Genomic DNA, 16,128 nt, shown 5'->3' on the forward strand with positions numbered 1-16,128 from the left:
GTGAGAGGGATCCACGAGCGATAGGCTAATTGAGCCTCCGTTTGGAAAACTAAAATCCCAACATGACGATAATTTTCAACTGTGTTCTTCTGTGTATGAACCACCTGTGGCTCTGGTTGCTTGAGCCACTACCCTTCTCTCAGTCTTCTTTACATCCTGCCTCTCCCCTTTTCTCGACTCCTCTGACTAGAAATACTATCTCTGACATGCTTATTAAAAAATAACTGGGAAATAAGTTTTCCTCCTCTTACCCTTAAAAAACTGAGCAGTTTTTTTTTTTTTACACTACTTCTGTCTTAAAACTCTGTTACATTGCTTTCCAGGAAGGTGACTCTTGATTAAATGCAACTTTTTCTTATTAAAAAACCACCTCCTTTCTCCACCGTGCTAAAACCCAAGTGTGGAAACTGGGCCAGCGCATGTGCCAGTCTCTGCAGGAAGATGTTTCTGACCTCCTTCCCCAAACCCACCTGAAACTCTGCCTGCTCTTGGCTAGGAGGCCATGGGTAGCCTCAGCCAGCCAGCCCTCTAGGCCATCAGCCCACAAATCCCCCTGCCCCAGAGGGAGCCTCCAGCTTTTTGACCTCTAATCGAACAATGAGGGGTTGTTTTAGAAACTCCAGTCAGCCTCTCTGGTTGGACAAACGGTGAATTTCTCAGGAGTTAATTCCTGGCTCTGTCCCCTCCCCTCATCTCACCCACATTTTCCCCAGCCTTGACGCGAGGACTCTGCCATTTCCCCTCTCCCCCATACGCCTGGCTCTCCCACAGCAGGAGGGGACCCTGCAAGGCTAACACTCCTAGAATCCGGGTTGGTCATCAGGTTGTGCTAGACACGTGGATGAGCTGTGCTCCTGTAGCTGGTGGAAACAATGGCAACCATCAGGAAGTTAATAAATGACAGAAGGGAAGGGTGTTCTCTGGAGGTTTTTGGCTGGGAACCTCAGAAAAGATAAAGCCCCCACAGACCTCCAGCTTACCTGCTCTCCTCCTTCTAAAAGCAGTCCTTGGGCATCCATGACCCAAGGGCAGGAAAAAGGAGAGAAGGAAAGGAAGAGAAGGAACACAAGTGGAGAGGAAAAGGAGGAGGAGAGACGGGGAAGGGGAGGTCTCGCATTTTTTCACTCTCCCCCCCCCCCCCAAGCATTAGTTCCCACAGGCTTTCCCAGAAAAGGAAGGAAATAAGGAAGGTGCCTTCTGCTACCAACCAGAATGTCCCCTTCCTAATTTCTCACCGCACTATGTTTTTTAAACAAGCCGTCTGTGACCCAGGGAAAGTATTGTTTTCTCAATTATGCGACTTTCAGCTCAAGACACTGATTCTTTTGATAAGTTCAGAGTCCTTGCCACATCACCCCCCCTACCCCCCCACCCCCTCCCCCCGCCCCCCCAAACAGGAACCCTTTCCAGGACGGGCACACACCTGCCAGGTCGGGGCGGGGAGGGGGGACGTGGAACGCGCCTTCCCACTTTCCCCTCTTTCGGGGAGGGGGGGGGGGAAAGAAGGGACAAGTGCCCGGGAAGGCCCTTTCTCGGGGTGGGGAGCAAATACGAACCGACGTTTAATCCGCCGCCGCCGCCGCCGTCACTGGCTAGGGCTGCGGCGACCGACGCACAGCAGAGGCAGCACAGCTGGAGCGCCTGCAAGAGAAAAGGTGACACCGCGCGTGAGGGGCGCGGCGGGGATGGCGCCGGGCGCCCCCCGCCCCCCGCTCTCGGCGCGCCCCTCGGCGGGCACCTGCCTTGGCCACGCGCCCCAGCCCCGCCGGAGCCCGCGGCGGGCCCGAGCGGGCGGCGGGCAGGGCGCACGCGAGCAGGAGGGCGCACTCCATGGTCAGGTGCGGGCGCGGCGGCTGCGGGCGGCCGGACGCGGCGGGCGGAGCGCACTGGCGGCGCGCATTCTCCCCGCCGGCCCGGAGCGCGGCGCTCCAGGTGCGGCGCCAGGTGGGAGCCGCCGCCGCTCACCTCGCGGGCCGCGCGCGCCGGGGCCTCCCCTCCTCCGGCCGCCCGCGCGCCCTCCCTTCTGCCGGCGCCGGCCCGCGGAGCTGCCGCCTGCCGCTCCCGGGAGGGGTGGGGTGGGGGTGGGGGCTCCCCGGGGCGGGCGCGCGCCTCGGAGCGCAGACGGCCGGGGGACGCTGTCCGTGCCTGCCCGCCCGCTCGCCCGCCAGTCTGCGCGTCCGTCTGTCTGTGCGAGCGTCTGAGGCTCCCGGGGAAAGCAGCGCCAGCTGGCTCCCCCGGCGCGCCGAGCCGAGCGCCCGCCTCTCCACCGCACGGTGATTGGCGACCAGCGGCTCCCGGGCCCGTCCGAGCCCCCGGGCTGGTGCAAGGGCGTGGGATCCCCGGCTCCCGCTCGGAGGGAGGAGGCGGAGGGGGAGGGCCCTGGGGGAGTGGCGGGGGGAGGGAGGGGGGAGCGCCCCGGGTCCGGCTCGGAAAACGTAATTTCAGCGCACGGAGGGCCGAGCTGGGAGGGGGCAGGCCCAGGTAAGCGGCGGCGCGACTCCCCTCGCTGCCTGTGCAGACTTCTCTTGGACAAGTCTTCCGGCGACACAGCCGAGGTATTTCGCGCTCCGAACGCCTCCCGAGCGCCAGGTGCTTTGTCTCCATTTACCTCAAGGCCCTGCTTGGCAAGGGGGGAATTATTAACCCCTTGATAAAGAAGAGGAAACTGGGCTCGGCTGGGCTCCCGAGAGCCCACCCGAGGGACCGGGGAGCTGGCAAACGTGGAGGAGCCCGGGGGCCGGGACCCTGAGCCTCGTCGCTGCCTACGCGGCGCACGGCAGGCTGGCGGTGGGCCACCGCTTCTCATCCTTCTCATCTTTCTCCCTTCTCCCAGGGACCATGCCTCCAGCTCCTCAAGACGGAATCCCGGCCCCCAGCACCACGACCCGCAGAACTCGGCCGGAACAAGCGGTACCTGCCGTCGCGGTGAACGTGCGTCTCGTTTGCCGCGCGCCCGTTCTTGACTCAATACATTCGTTTGCTCTTGGGATCCCTCCTGCTGGCGGTGATGAACGAAATATGTTCTCACAGGCCACTGGGAAAGACGGCGATTGGGTTCCTCGACGGCGCTAGAACCCAAATGGTCGCAAATACTATGATGGAGGGGAATAGGTGCCTACATGAGAAAGAATGCCAGCAGAATCTAATTTAGCTGGAGTGGGGTTAAGAGTGTCTGCGCGTCACGTGTCTCTTTGGAGTTGGCATTCCAAGGAAGACCAAAGGGAGTGGGTTGATTTTCCCAGGGAAGAGAGGAATAAGGTCTTGTGTGCCAGGAGAGGGAGCACAAGGTAAGTGGAGGTCTTCCAGGGTGAAAAGGGCCAAAGAGTTACAGGCCAGAGGGAGAGGCGGAAAGCTAATGGCCACATCAATAGGACCTGGCGGGGTAGGGAGAGGAAGCATGAAGGAACCTGTTAGATTCCAGATGTGAGAGACAGAGAGTGGAGAGGATAACATTATCTCCTAAAAAGTCTCAGGGGCTCCTGGGTGTCCCAGTTGGGTAAGCTTCGAACTTCTGCTAGGGTCAGGATGGCACAGTTCCGGAGTTCGAGCCCCGCGTTGGGCTCCTCACTGATGCCGCAGAGCCTGCTTGGGATCCTCTCCCTCTTCCTCTGTCCCCCTCTCTCTGCCCCTCCTCTGCTCATTCGTGCTCTCTCTCTGTCTCAAAATAAATAAACTTAAAAAAAAAAGTCTCAGATTTTGTGTGGATATGGATTGGAGGGGCTGAGGCAGGGCCGGGGGGGCCGGCAAACTTGCTAGAATTAAGGTAAATAACTCGGGCCTCTTGGACCAGGATGGTAGCAGGAGAGGCAGATGTGGACCTGCCCCGACCCTAAGAGTGCCGAGGTGGCTAAGATGAGGTCCACATCACAGCTTACAATGAGTGAGAGCTCAACACGCCTGGTCGGTTTCACCGGTCGCAGCAGAGAGGAGGTGGGTGGGGGCTGCAGATCCAGAGCACTTCTGCTAGGGAAGGCCCTGAAGAAAGGCCACACGGGGAGGAAATCCAGATGGAACAAACCAGGTGGGTTTCCCCATGTGATCTGTTTAAGCTCTTGTGGCCTCGATCTTGTAATCAGCCGAATAGGAATACACACAGGCATCAGAAGGGTATCTCCAAGATTGACTCTTTTTCTAAGCACTTTATATATACATGGGCTCTAAAAGGGAGAACAGAGGATACACTGTACTTCTGTTCCTTCATACATCCCATGTCAAATTTGAATGTGCATGACAGTCACCTGTGATGCTGTCTTCCTATGCAGATTCCCAGGCCATGTGCCATGGAAATTCTGAGCCAGGAGATTTGATGTAGGGCTCACATATGCATCTGTGGCAAGCACCTGTGGGCGATTCTAACACATGTGACTTAAGCACTTTAGTAAGAAAAGAACTGGGCACCAAGGGTGTGGAGGTCTCCTCTTGAACCTGATATAAATGGCTCATCCCTCTTCTCCCATACCCTAGTAAACCTTTGCCCTGGGTAAATCCCAGCCCTCCACGGTTTGATACAGAAACCAAGACCCATTTCTCACATACTCATAGCTCAGGAGATCATAATGTCCAGTCCCATCCATTTGCAGATGACTGGATCCAATTTCTTCTGCAGGGCCAATATATAAACACTGCAAAGCCAGCCATATATACCTTCTGAGAGGATTGTATGCGCGCAATATTCCAAGAACTAGCCCTGCAATATGTACAAATCGCCTCTAGATGGTGACAGAGAGTCAGGACCACAAGGTCCAGCCCTTGGGCTGTGAATTGCAAAGTAGCACCCATCTCTGTTATTTGGAAACACCAATCTTGGCTGATTTTAAAAGTACGAATCTAAGACACAATAGTGAATATCTGAAGTTCAAGGGCGCCTGGGCGGCTCAGTCAGGTGAGCGCCGGACTCTGGATGTCTGCTCAGGTGAGGATCTCACAGTCTTTGGAGTTCAAGCCCTGCGTCGGTCTCAGCGCCGACAGTGCAGAGCCTGCTTGGGCTTCTCTCTCTCTCCCTGTCTCTCTGTTGCTCCCCAACTTGTGCTCTCTTCCTGTTTCTCAATAAATACATACACTTAAAAAATAACAAACTTCATTGGACTCTGTCTCAGTCTGTTCGGGCTGCTCTAAGAGAATGCCACAGCAGCGGTGACATATCAACAACAAGCATTTCTCTCTTGCAGTTCTGGAGGCCGGGAAGCCCGAGACCCAGGTGCCCGCAGATCTGGTGTCTGGCAAGAGCCTGCTTCCTGGTTCATAGAGTGCCTTCTTTTGGCTGTGTCCTCATATGTTGGAAACCACCGCGGAGCCCTCTTCCATCCCTTTTTATAAGGGCACTGACCCAGTCATCATGGTCTAATCGTCTCTCAAAGACCCCATCTTGGATGTTAGATTTCATCCCATGAATGAGCAGGGACACAAACATTCAGTTCATCACATAAACCAAAGGTGGAAAAGGGAAAAAAACCTGTTGTGTTGTATCTTGTCAGACTTAGCCCAGAGCCTGGCACACCGCGAGCATTCAATAAATATTTGTAAGAAGAAAGAGAGGGAGGGAGGGAGGGAGGACATGGTGGGAAAGCTTGAGATGGGAAGATTACATGGTTTCACTCTTTTTTTTTAATGTTTACTTATTTATTTTGAGAGACAGAGAACGTGAGCAGGGGAGAGAGAGAGAGAGAGAGAGAGAGAGAGAATCCCAAGCAGGCTCCTTGTGCTATCAGCACAGAGCCCAACACAGGGCCCAAACTCAAGAAATGTGAGATCACGACCCAAGCCAAAACCAAGAGTTGGTGCTTGACCGACTGAGCCGCTGAGGAGCCCCCACATGGTTTCACTCCTCCCTATTTAAATACTTCCCCTCTTTTTTCCTTCTTTAATATCAATGATACAATTCTAGGCACTGGTTTTTCTTCTTTCTACATTGCTGTAAGTGTAACATTTCTTCAGAAGGATATGCCATCAGTCATGTGCCTCCTCCTGGCCAGCGTGAGAAAAAAAGGCAATCCCTGCTATTTTACCCACTTTTCCCTTGGTCTCTGCTTTATGAAGCTGCAAGTGTCTCTTTCATGGAAAGTGAGAACATTCAGCTCTTTTCCCACCACTGTGACTGTTTGTGCCATAACTGACCCCTTATTTTCTCCCCCTCTTTCCGTGCGGAGAGCGTAAGGACACTGGCCCTCCTCTGGCATTTGAAAGCTGCATTATTTCATCAGGTTTTACTGAACAGATTCCTGACAGCTTCCCGGAGAGAGTATTTTCATGTCCGAAGAGAAAGACATCTAAAGCCATGCCTCCAAAGCCAGAACAGGGTAAAACAGAAACAGAAAACAAGGTTTAACTTATTCCAACACGGTAGCCAAAAGGAAAAGCAAAGAGATGCAAATCTATTTACCTCCTCAAAACCCCAAGGGAAGGGCTTCCTTCCGGCCAAAGTTCTTGACACAGTACTCAGGAATCGTGGGGGAGGAGGGAGGAGGTGGAAGATGACAGAATGGCAGGTCCAAACTTTGTCCACGTTCTTTAGAGATAACCACCCAGAAAGGCAAGGTGAGCACCACACACAGAGTGAAATTCCAACCGGTGCCATGTAGCCAGATTCGTTTTCTATTTGTCAGTGACCATGCAGGAAGCAGAGCCTCTTAGCTTAGCAGCTAGCTTTGGAAATAGATTGTCATCCAACACCATTTAGGAATTGTCAACGTTCTCCCCTCTTGCATTTTATTTCAGTCTCTCATTGCACTTCTTAGGACCCAGACCTCGATTTCTTTGCTTCACAACCTGCATGTGTGTCGTAACTTATCTGTGTGGTGAGACTCCTCCCTCCTCCTCTCCACTTGCCTCTGTTGATTCTGCTCTGGAGGATGCTGCTTCCCTGTTCTATTTTTAGTACTTTCCCAAGACCTACTATTAAAAGTGGTTTGTTTGCCCGAAGCCCAGGAGGCTGTATTGGAGCTAGACCTACTTATTTCCACAACCGGACTCAAGGCCAAGTTCTGAGCTCCGTGCCCAGGGGAAGGGTGGAATAGGGAGACTTTGCAAAAGCTCTGGAAAGTATCAGGCTGCCTAAGAAAGGGAAATAACTCTTGTCTAGGTGACATATTCTCTCCTCATTCCCCCGCCACCAGGATCTCAGCACACGCAGGCTCAGACATCTGCCCCTGGTGATTCCCTAGCTCACGTCTATAAGGCCAGCCAGGCCTCACTGAGCCTGGGCGGGCCAGGATTGGCAAGCATTACTACTAACCAAAATCACCTGGGGGAATTGTAGAACCACACTCGTGGGCATCCCCATGAATATTCCAGTAAAGTGGGTCTGGGATGAGGCCCAGACATTTGTCTCTTAACCAACGCCTGGTTGTTTCTGACGTAACTAAAGATATCACAAACTGGTAGCTATGTTCCACAATCCCTACACCTTCACTTAAATGTCGGCACTGCTTCTGAGTCCCCAAGATTTAAAGCTTCGGGGATGCCTTCAAGTCATTCCTTACTCACGGAGGAATCGAAGCATAATAGAAATAATAAAGGGCCCGCGTGAGATTGAATCCTTGCTGTCGTGATGAGTGGTAAGTATTTGTTGCTTGTTTGATCAGATTTGTGGGTGGGAGAGGATAATTTGCCTTCGACACATTTCCATCTCCCTCTTTCTGGTTTAATCCGTGATTTAGACCTGCCCAAACTTGTAAGAGCACTTTTTGGGGGGCCAAACATTACGGGTGGGATCTGGACTGACGTGTGACCTATTAGAATCACCCACTGGTGTTTATCTACACGATTTGGGAGAATGAACCCATCTTTCAGCTGAGGTTGTCACAATGTATGACTAAAACCTGGATTTGTCGGCAGTCATCCCCCTGAGCTCGAAAATGAAACTCACCAAGTAGGAGAGAGGGAAATAAACAGGCTCCAGCTGGCGTCCATGATTCTCACAGGCTCTCTGTGAATCTTTGGAATAAACACCATTTAAGCTGAGAGACCTCCTTCCGACTTTATTTCCCCCTTTAACTTGGTCTTCTAACACTTGCAACAAGAGCAATCCTCGTACTTTTGCTACGTGACCTTGAACACAAAGTCCTAATGTGCTCATTGTTGTTCACACAGAGAAAATAATCGCTCACCTATTTTTATTTTCATAAGGGTCAAAAGGAGCAACACGTATAAAATGTCTGGAGGCGCCTGGGTGGCTCAGTCACTTGAGCATCCGACTCTTGGTTTCAGGTCACATCATGATCTCCCGGTTTGTGAGTTCCAGCCTTGCGTTGGGCTCTGTGCTGACAGTGTGGAGCCTGCTTGGGATTCTCTCTCTCTCCCTCTGTCTCTGCCCCTCCCCTGCTTATTCTCTCTCTATCTCTCTCAAATTAAATAAACTTTAAAAGATAATAAAATAAAATAGTCTGATGCAGAATCCAGAACCACCAGGGCTCAATAAATAGCTCTTCTCCCCTTTTTTGAACTTCCTTTGGACCCTCATCCTGTGGCCATGCGACTGGGCCTGTGAACTCTTGCTTAGAGATGGTGTCGTTTAAACGTTCCCCCATCCAAATTCCAGACTGAACCCCCAATATTTCTCATCTGATTCCACGGCCGTAGCTCCTAGAGGCAGTGCCTGGGTGTGCATTACAAGATGATGCTCCCTTGTACAGCCATGGTGGAAAAGAGTATGAAGTTTCCCTCACAAAAATAAAAACTAGAGCTACCATATCAGCCAGCAATTCCACTGCCGGGTTACACAACTGAAGAAGGCAAAAACAGTAAGTCAAAAAGATATATACACCCCCATTTCCATTGCAGCATTATTTACAATGGCCACGAGATGGGAACAGCCTAAGTATCCATCGACAGATGAATAGATAAAGAAGTGTATATATACACAATGGAACACCGCTCAGCCTTAGAAAAGAATGAGATCTTGCCATTTGTGACCAGGATGGACCTACAGGGTATTATACAGGATATAACGTCTGGTTATGAAATAAAGCGGACAGAAAGCCAAATACCACAAAATTTCGCTTATGCATGGAATCTAAAAATTCAACAAAACAAGGCCCAGAGCCATAGAAACGGAGAACAGATTGGTGGTTGCCACACGGCCGGGGAGCAACATGGGTGATAAGGACGAAGAGATGCGAACGTCCAGTGATGAGGATATAATGTACAGCATGGGGCCTGTACCAAACATGTTGTATTCACCTTGTGAGGTGGCAGAGGGTAACTAGACTTACTGTGTTGATCCTTTTGCAGTGTATACAAATGCTGGATCACCAGGTCATACACCTGAAGCTAATGTAATATTGTATGTCAGCTCTACCTCAATAAGTAAAAAAAGGAAAAGAAAAGAAGAGAAAAGAAAATAGTGCTCTCTTCCCCACAGGCAGGCGCGGAGAAGGGGCCAAAAGTTGGACGATGAGCAAATTAGGACAAGAACAGCCCCTCTGGGCTACAGACACCTTTTGGGGACAGGATTTAGAAGCCTAGGACCTACTGGATCTCACTTCGAGTCAGCCTCAGGCAGGACGCAACCATTCACAGAGCCCAGCTGGGGGTGCGTTCTCAGGTTTTTTTCTTATGGGGATTCGAGAATTGACTGGAAGCAAAGATTCATCCCAGCTATCACTGTGTACTGCTTCTACTTCTAAATCACCAGTTTCATCATTTCTTCCATTTACCCAGCATCCTTCCCACGTGTCACGCTTTCTCAGGGAGCTCTTCAAAAGGCTGAGCTCTGCGGGGGCGCTTGGGTGGCTCAGTCAGTTGAGCGTCCCACTTCCGCGCAGGTCATGATCTCGCGGTCCATGAGTTCGAGCCCCGCGTCGGGCTCTGTGCTGACAGCTCGGAGCCTGGAGCCCGCTTCGCATTCTGTGTCTCCCTCTCATTCCGCCCCTCCCCCACTCAAGCTCTGTCTGTCTGTCTCTCTCTCCTTTGAAAATAAACAAACATTAAAAAAACTTTTAAAAGGCCACACTCTGCAGTTTCATACCATTAGTCACTTACCACTCACTTCTGCCCCAAGTCCCCTGAAAGGGTCCCCACCACGGCCAGACTCCAAAGGATAATTTCAAAATTGTCAAATGAGACTAAAGCGATTTAAAAATAAGTGGAAGGGGCTCCTGGGTGGCTCAGTCGGTTAAGCATCTGACTTCGGCTCAGGCCCTGATCTCACAGGTTCTGAGTTCGCGCCCCGAATCAGGCTCTGTGCTTTCAATGCTAAGCCTGCTTCAGATCCTCTGTCCCAACCCCTCTCTCTGCCTCTCCCCTGCTTACACTCTGTCTCTCAAAAATAAATAAACATTAAAAAAATAAATAAAAATAAGTAGAAATATAAAGACCCCCCCCCACACCTTGTTCCTTTAACTCAGAACTATTAAAAAATATTCCAGAGAGGCTTTGGCTTTAACTTCTTTAAATAGTTATAGCGTTTGAAACGAATGATCAGCCCTTCTTTCTCAGAAAGCACTCACCTCCTAAGTTCCAGATCATTCCTGTGGCCTGTTGTGGGTTTTTCCCCCTTAATTTTTACTAATCAATGATTTCCCTTCCCTTTTTGTTCCTTAAATATTGGTGCTCCCCAGAATATGCATCCTTGTCTCTTATCTTTTCCAATAAGATCATCTCCTCCCCTCATGAGCTCAGATCCTATCTGAATCGTGGGTGACTCCCTGAGCTGTAATTCCAACCTGGGTCGCAATCCAAAACTCCAGAGTCACATTTCTAACCACTTACAGGGCATTTTTAATCGGATGCGCCAGAGTCACCTTAAACTCAACAAGGCACTGAGCAAAAGCCATCAGCTATCCTCCAGCTGCGGCCATCTGCCCTGAAGCCCAAACTGGGAGGTTTGGGAGCGTCCAGGATGTGGGAAGGAAGGGGGCTCAGCTGTTACCAAAACTGCTTTAGAAATGCCACAGGCTCAGTCCTCATTGCAAATGCCTTAATTTAGGCCCTTGGCATTCGGCACTCTTTCAGACTAGAAAATGGGGCGTCTCATCCAGGGCAGACTTCCCCTGGCTGGGGGCAGAGGGGCTCCTTAGCTCCATGAGACACGTACAATAGAGGTCGTGACCCCCACCCCAGCCACTGCTGCCTCCCCAGGGGCCTGGAGCGGAGTGCACCCGGCCATCTCTGTTTCTAGTACGGAGAACTGGCTGGGACAGACACTCTTGGAAAGACGTTGAATGGAGTCCTCGGTTGCCCAGAAGGAAACTGATCCAGACGGCTGAGGCAGGCACTTTCTATCACGTCCTCAGCCAGCCCTGCCCCGGGGAAACTCACTTCCACGGTCTCCTGTGAGGCCCAGGCTCCATAACCCAAGGGGTCGCACACCCGCCTGTGAACGAGCTCCAGCTGTTTTCTCCCCCTCCCTCATTACCAGCATGGCCCATTTTTATTTCCTCCCTCCCCTAGAATGCACAGTGGTCTCTTCCTCCTTCCCTTTCTGTGTTCTTCTGCTCACATAAGTCTAAGTGTCTGGATGCTCACCCTGATGGTTAAAGCCATGCAGTTCCCCACCTCGGCTGTTGTGCTCAGCCTGGGGGCCAAGCCCCTGCCACCCAATCCCGAGATTCTGAGTCAATGGGTCTGAAAGGTACTGGGAGCCCAGTCAGGGCTTCTGACTCCAGATGAATCTGACTCCAGGGCCAGTCTCCTAGGGATGGAGGGAGGGGTGAGAGGGATCATCCTAATCATCAGGTTAAGTGCTAGATAGATCAAGCCCTTGATAAGCAGTAGCCTCATTAACATTCTCTCACACTCTCTCTCTCTCTCTCTCTCTCTCACTCTCTCTCTCTCTCTCTCTCTCTCTCTCTCTCTTTATCCCACTACCCTGGGGAGGGGCCGAGCCAGAATAATCTTTATTCCCAGAATGCTGGCTGCGTTATCCTGGGAAGCACAGCCAGGAAGAAGCCTGCAGATGCCATAGTCACATCCAAATTAAACATTTCCAATTTTAAGCGTGCAAAGAGGTCACAGCTCCCTTGACTTACCCGCATCATCCAAAACACCACCATGATCTGGCCTTCTAGACACCCTGCCTACCCCAGTTACACAATCCCCATCCCGCTGGGAGTGTTGTATGGAGCCTGCACCCCATTACACAGGCAATTTGTTTCCAGAAGCTGCATAGCGACTTGGCCCCACCATGCTTGAGGCTGGCGTTTCCACTAGACTGCAAGGCACAATTTCAAGAGGCAGATCATTTAAAACCAATTATTGGAACTCAACCGGCTTTTGCAATGAATTAATTTAAGGAATCCAAGGTGCCAGGGGGATTATAGGAGAAGGGATGAGAGGGGGGTATTTCTTATTTTTCAAGCAGTCTGGGATCTATTTAGAGAGGTTCCAAACATCAGGGGTTGTGTTCAGACTGCAACCTAATACTTTATGTTGCTCTCTTTCTGTAGAGTTCTTGTATCCCCCATGATTGGACCGAGTCTCCCTGAAAAGCTAACATTAAACTGGGGCATAATAACAGCCTCGGGACATCAGAGCCCGCTCGCTCCTGCCCTGCAATACTGGACGTTTTTATGTGCATTACATTAAGAGCTTCCAACTCTCCGGACAAAGGGGGGAAGCGCCTCCGTGGTGGGTGGCCCCAATTAAACCCTGTGCCCAGTGAATTTCCGCTGAGGCTCACTGGAAGGCGTCCAGGGCTGATTAGAAAGCAAGTGCCTCAAATGGCCCAGCGCTGCCATAATGAAAAGCCCTGGAAAACTGCTAAATGACACGGAGGAAAATCATTACAATTGAAACTCCCCCCCACGCCGTGCTCCCCCCGCGCCGTGCTCCCCCCGCCCCGTGCTCCCTCATGCCTAAAAAAAAAAAAAAAAGAAAGAAAGAAAAAAAACATTTCTTCAGAATTGCCTAAATATTGCTTTGTTCAATGAGCTCACTGTACAGTAAATGAAAGATCTCTCACAAACACACACAGCTTTGAACACACTGCTTTAATTATAAAACACTTTCTTGGTTTGAAAGCACATAAAGAGAGTACAGACAAAAACAAAACAAAAACAGCCCCCCCCCACCCCCCGCCTGAAAAAAAAAAGCAGATAAATTGCCACAGACACTATGGAACTGGCGAAGTAGGTCTACTTTGGAGGGATTGAAGAAATTACTTAATTTAAAAATAGTAATAAGGACCAGCACAAGCTCTTTTTGCAAGTCTTGAAAAACAAAGAAAAATGTAACTAAAGGATTGGAATAATTCATTATACACCCCTCAAAGATGACCACAGATAACATAGGATCTTCCTGCCGTGAGCACCATTTTACATAGTTGGGATCGTGTCGGACATCCTTGCGTGCACTGCTTTGTTAGACTAGTATTATATACGGAATATGTTGCAGATATGAAGATTCCCTGCATTGTGAATGCCTGGGACATAGTCCATCAAAGGAGTATAACATAAGGCCCTTGGCAAAAATTTAGAATCCCTTTTGTTGTGAGACAGCTGAGCCATAACAAATCATGGCAGCAATAAGGACATCTGTACCATTGCCCCTATAATGGGCAAGGGAGGTAGAGACTAATAACTCTTGAAGTTACTCTGGACCAAATGCTATGCCAGGGAATGTGCTGTAGGGCAGCTCATTCCATCCTCCAGTAGCATGTGAGGGGATTATTACTAATTTCCTCTAACAAATGAGAAAACTGATTTCATTGATAGGTGAGGGCACCATCCAAGGTCACAGGGCCAGAGGAACAGAGCCAGGATGAAGACCCAGGCCTGTCGGACTCTCCTTTTTACTCTTCATCCACATGCAGACACAAAGAAGTGTGGTTGAAAGAACAGGAGTTTGGAGCCCAAGTGTTATTTGTCTCAAACCGTGCAAAAGACAAGTGCCCAATGAATACATGTTACATCAATACCTTTTATTTACGGATACCATCACTCAGAAACCTAGGGATCACAGCCACAAACATGAGATCCACAAGGTGGTACCTTTCCCTAAGAGCTGCAATTTATAATTCAATTTCGCATATGAAAGATATCATAGGATTAGTTAATAATGTAAAATTAGGAAAATAGAGGCACCAGGCATCCATGTATCTCAGAAAGTTCCACTGTAGCAGAGAGAGACCCCAGTTTGGTTGAGAAATGAATAAGTGTGACAACAACGATGGAAGTTACCCTGCTAATTGATTGCTTACTTGGTAGGCGGCCAAGCACCATGAACACCGAAAGAAAATAAGCACCAAAGTACTCTGCAAAATAGTTTCCTAAACTGGAAAATGAAAGTAAGACAGTCCGATGCACAAAGAAGTTAGGTAATTACCAGCCGACGTGATTTGGGTAAGTGGCAATGGTAGAAACACATGTGAGGCCCATGTCACCGTCCTTTACTAGGGAGCATGATGCGCTGGGCAGGGGTGGGGTACAACCCACCCCCAACCATGCCAGCAGTAGCTTCAGGTTTCTAGGGAGTCTTGTGTGGGAAAAGAAAGCCGTACTCCTGGAGTCCATCAGAAGATGTCTGTGTAGCCATCCCTGAAGGCTTGCCCAGATCAGCCCTCAGCTGGGAATGGGCAGTGTTTGGAATTCAGACTTAACACCAAAAAGCACCCTCGCGATTCACATGGGCTACCCTGTGTGTCAGAATAGTCACCCAGGAAAGTCACAGGCCCGACCCAACATGGCCCTCATATCTTTAAATTATAGGGGAAAGGAGTTGAGGGAACCAAAAACCGGACGTCCAAAAACTGGACGGAGGAGGAAATTGAGAAGAATAAAAACTTCGAGAACAACAACCGAAGACAATGACTATCGTACAGATGTAATATGAAAACCAACAATCCATTTAACAGATGCAAAGGGAGGGAATAGTGTGTGGAAAGGTAGCATGGGACATCAAAAATTGGTAAGTATTAAATTTGTATAGCTATTTAACTCCTTTGACCCTTACAGAGATTGGTGATATAAATAGCAATTGATAAGCTCCAAGCTAGAGCACAGACTACAGTCTTTTTGAACTTTTTAAAAAAAAAATGTCCATTTATTTATTTTGGGGGGGGCGGGGAGAGAAAGAGAGAGAGAGAGAGATTGGGGGATGGGCAGAGACAGAATCCCAAGCAGGCTCTGTGCTGTCAGCACAGAGCCCATTGCGGGGCTCGATCTCATGAACTGCGAGATCATGACCTGAGCCGAGACCAGGAGTTGGATGCTTAACCAACTGAGCCACCCAGAGGCTCCTCTTTTTGAGCCTGTCAAACTCTCATCTTTATATAAGCCAAATGATGACTGAATTCACCCTGTCCCTTAAAATGTGAACACAGTGGGCATGGTCCCCAGATCCCTTGTACTATTGGACCACTAGCAGTCTTGCCAGAATTTGAGGGATTTCCTAGACAGGTGCTTTCTCAACATGTCTCCCGGCTCTCACCTAATTCTCAGTGTCACCAACTCTCACCTCGTCCACTCTCCTCTTTGTCCTGCATCACACAAAGAGCACCGTGCCTTGTTTCACCCAAACCACTCAAGAGAGGCAAACTAAAAGTTTGGGGACTCAAATACTTTCATTTTTTGTTGTGGGGCAATACTGTCTTAGTCCAGAGAAACAGAGCCAATAGGATCTTTGCAGAATAGAAACATAGCTCTTAGGAGGGATTGGTTCATTCAATTATGGAGGCTGAGAAGTCCATGATGTGCCATCTGCAAGCTGGAGGCCAGTGCCGTGGTTGCAGTCCAAGCCTGAAGACACGAGAACCGGGGGAGCCCATTGGTATCGTTCTGGTCCGAATCCAAAGGCCCAAGAAGCAGAGCGCTGAAGTCCAAGTGCAAGAGAAGGTGGACGTCCCAGCCCAAGCACAGAGAACGAATTCACCTTTCCTCTGACTTTTGGGGCTTTTGATTCTATTCAGGCCCTCAAAGGATTAGATGATGCCCACAGGCATTGATGGTGACCTTAGGTACTCAGACTGCCCATTCAAATGCTAATCTCTTCCAGAAACACCTTCACAGACACACCCAGCAATATTTTACGCGTCACCTGGGTATCCCTTAGCCTGGTCAAGCTGACACATAAAATTAACCGTCACCAATATACATAACATAAAATCTACCATTTTAACTATTTCAAAGTGTACAATTTGGTGGCATTCAGTGCATTCCCAACATCGTGCAACCATCACCACCATCAAATGGGTTT

General features: G+C 50.0%; 1 protein-coding gene across 1 annotated transcript in view; it reads right to left on the reverse strand.

Annotated features, from left to right (window-relative positions):
* The window catches only part of ADAMTS18 (ADAM metallopeptidase with thrombospondin type 1 motif 18), a 139,915-nt gene extending 137,930 nt beyond the window's left edge, over window positions 1-1,985 (reverse strand). Inside the window, exons 1-2 of the mRNA XM_058706252.1 lie at window positions 1,743-1,985; window positions 1,557-1,641 (exon numbers count right to left, since the gene is read on the reverse strand). Coding sequence (XP_058562235.1) covers window positions 1,557-1,641; window positions 1,743-1,832 — 175 coding nt within the window. The 5' untranslated portion in view covers window positions 1,833-1,985. The remainder of the gene's footprint in view (window positions 1-1,556; window positions 1,642-1,742) is intronic.
* Between the last annotated feature and the right edge of the window lie 14,143 nt (window positions 1,986-16,128).

This window comes from Neofelis nebulosa, chromosome 17, assembly GCF_028018385.1.
Source record: "Neofelis nebulosa isolate mNeoNeb1 chromosome 17, mNeoNeb1.pri, whole genome shotgun sequence".
Taxonomy (NCBI): domain Eukaryota; kingdom Metazoa; phylum Chordata; class Mammalia; order Carnivora; family Felidae; genus Neofelis; species Neofelis nebulosa.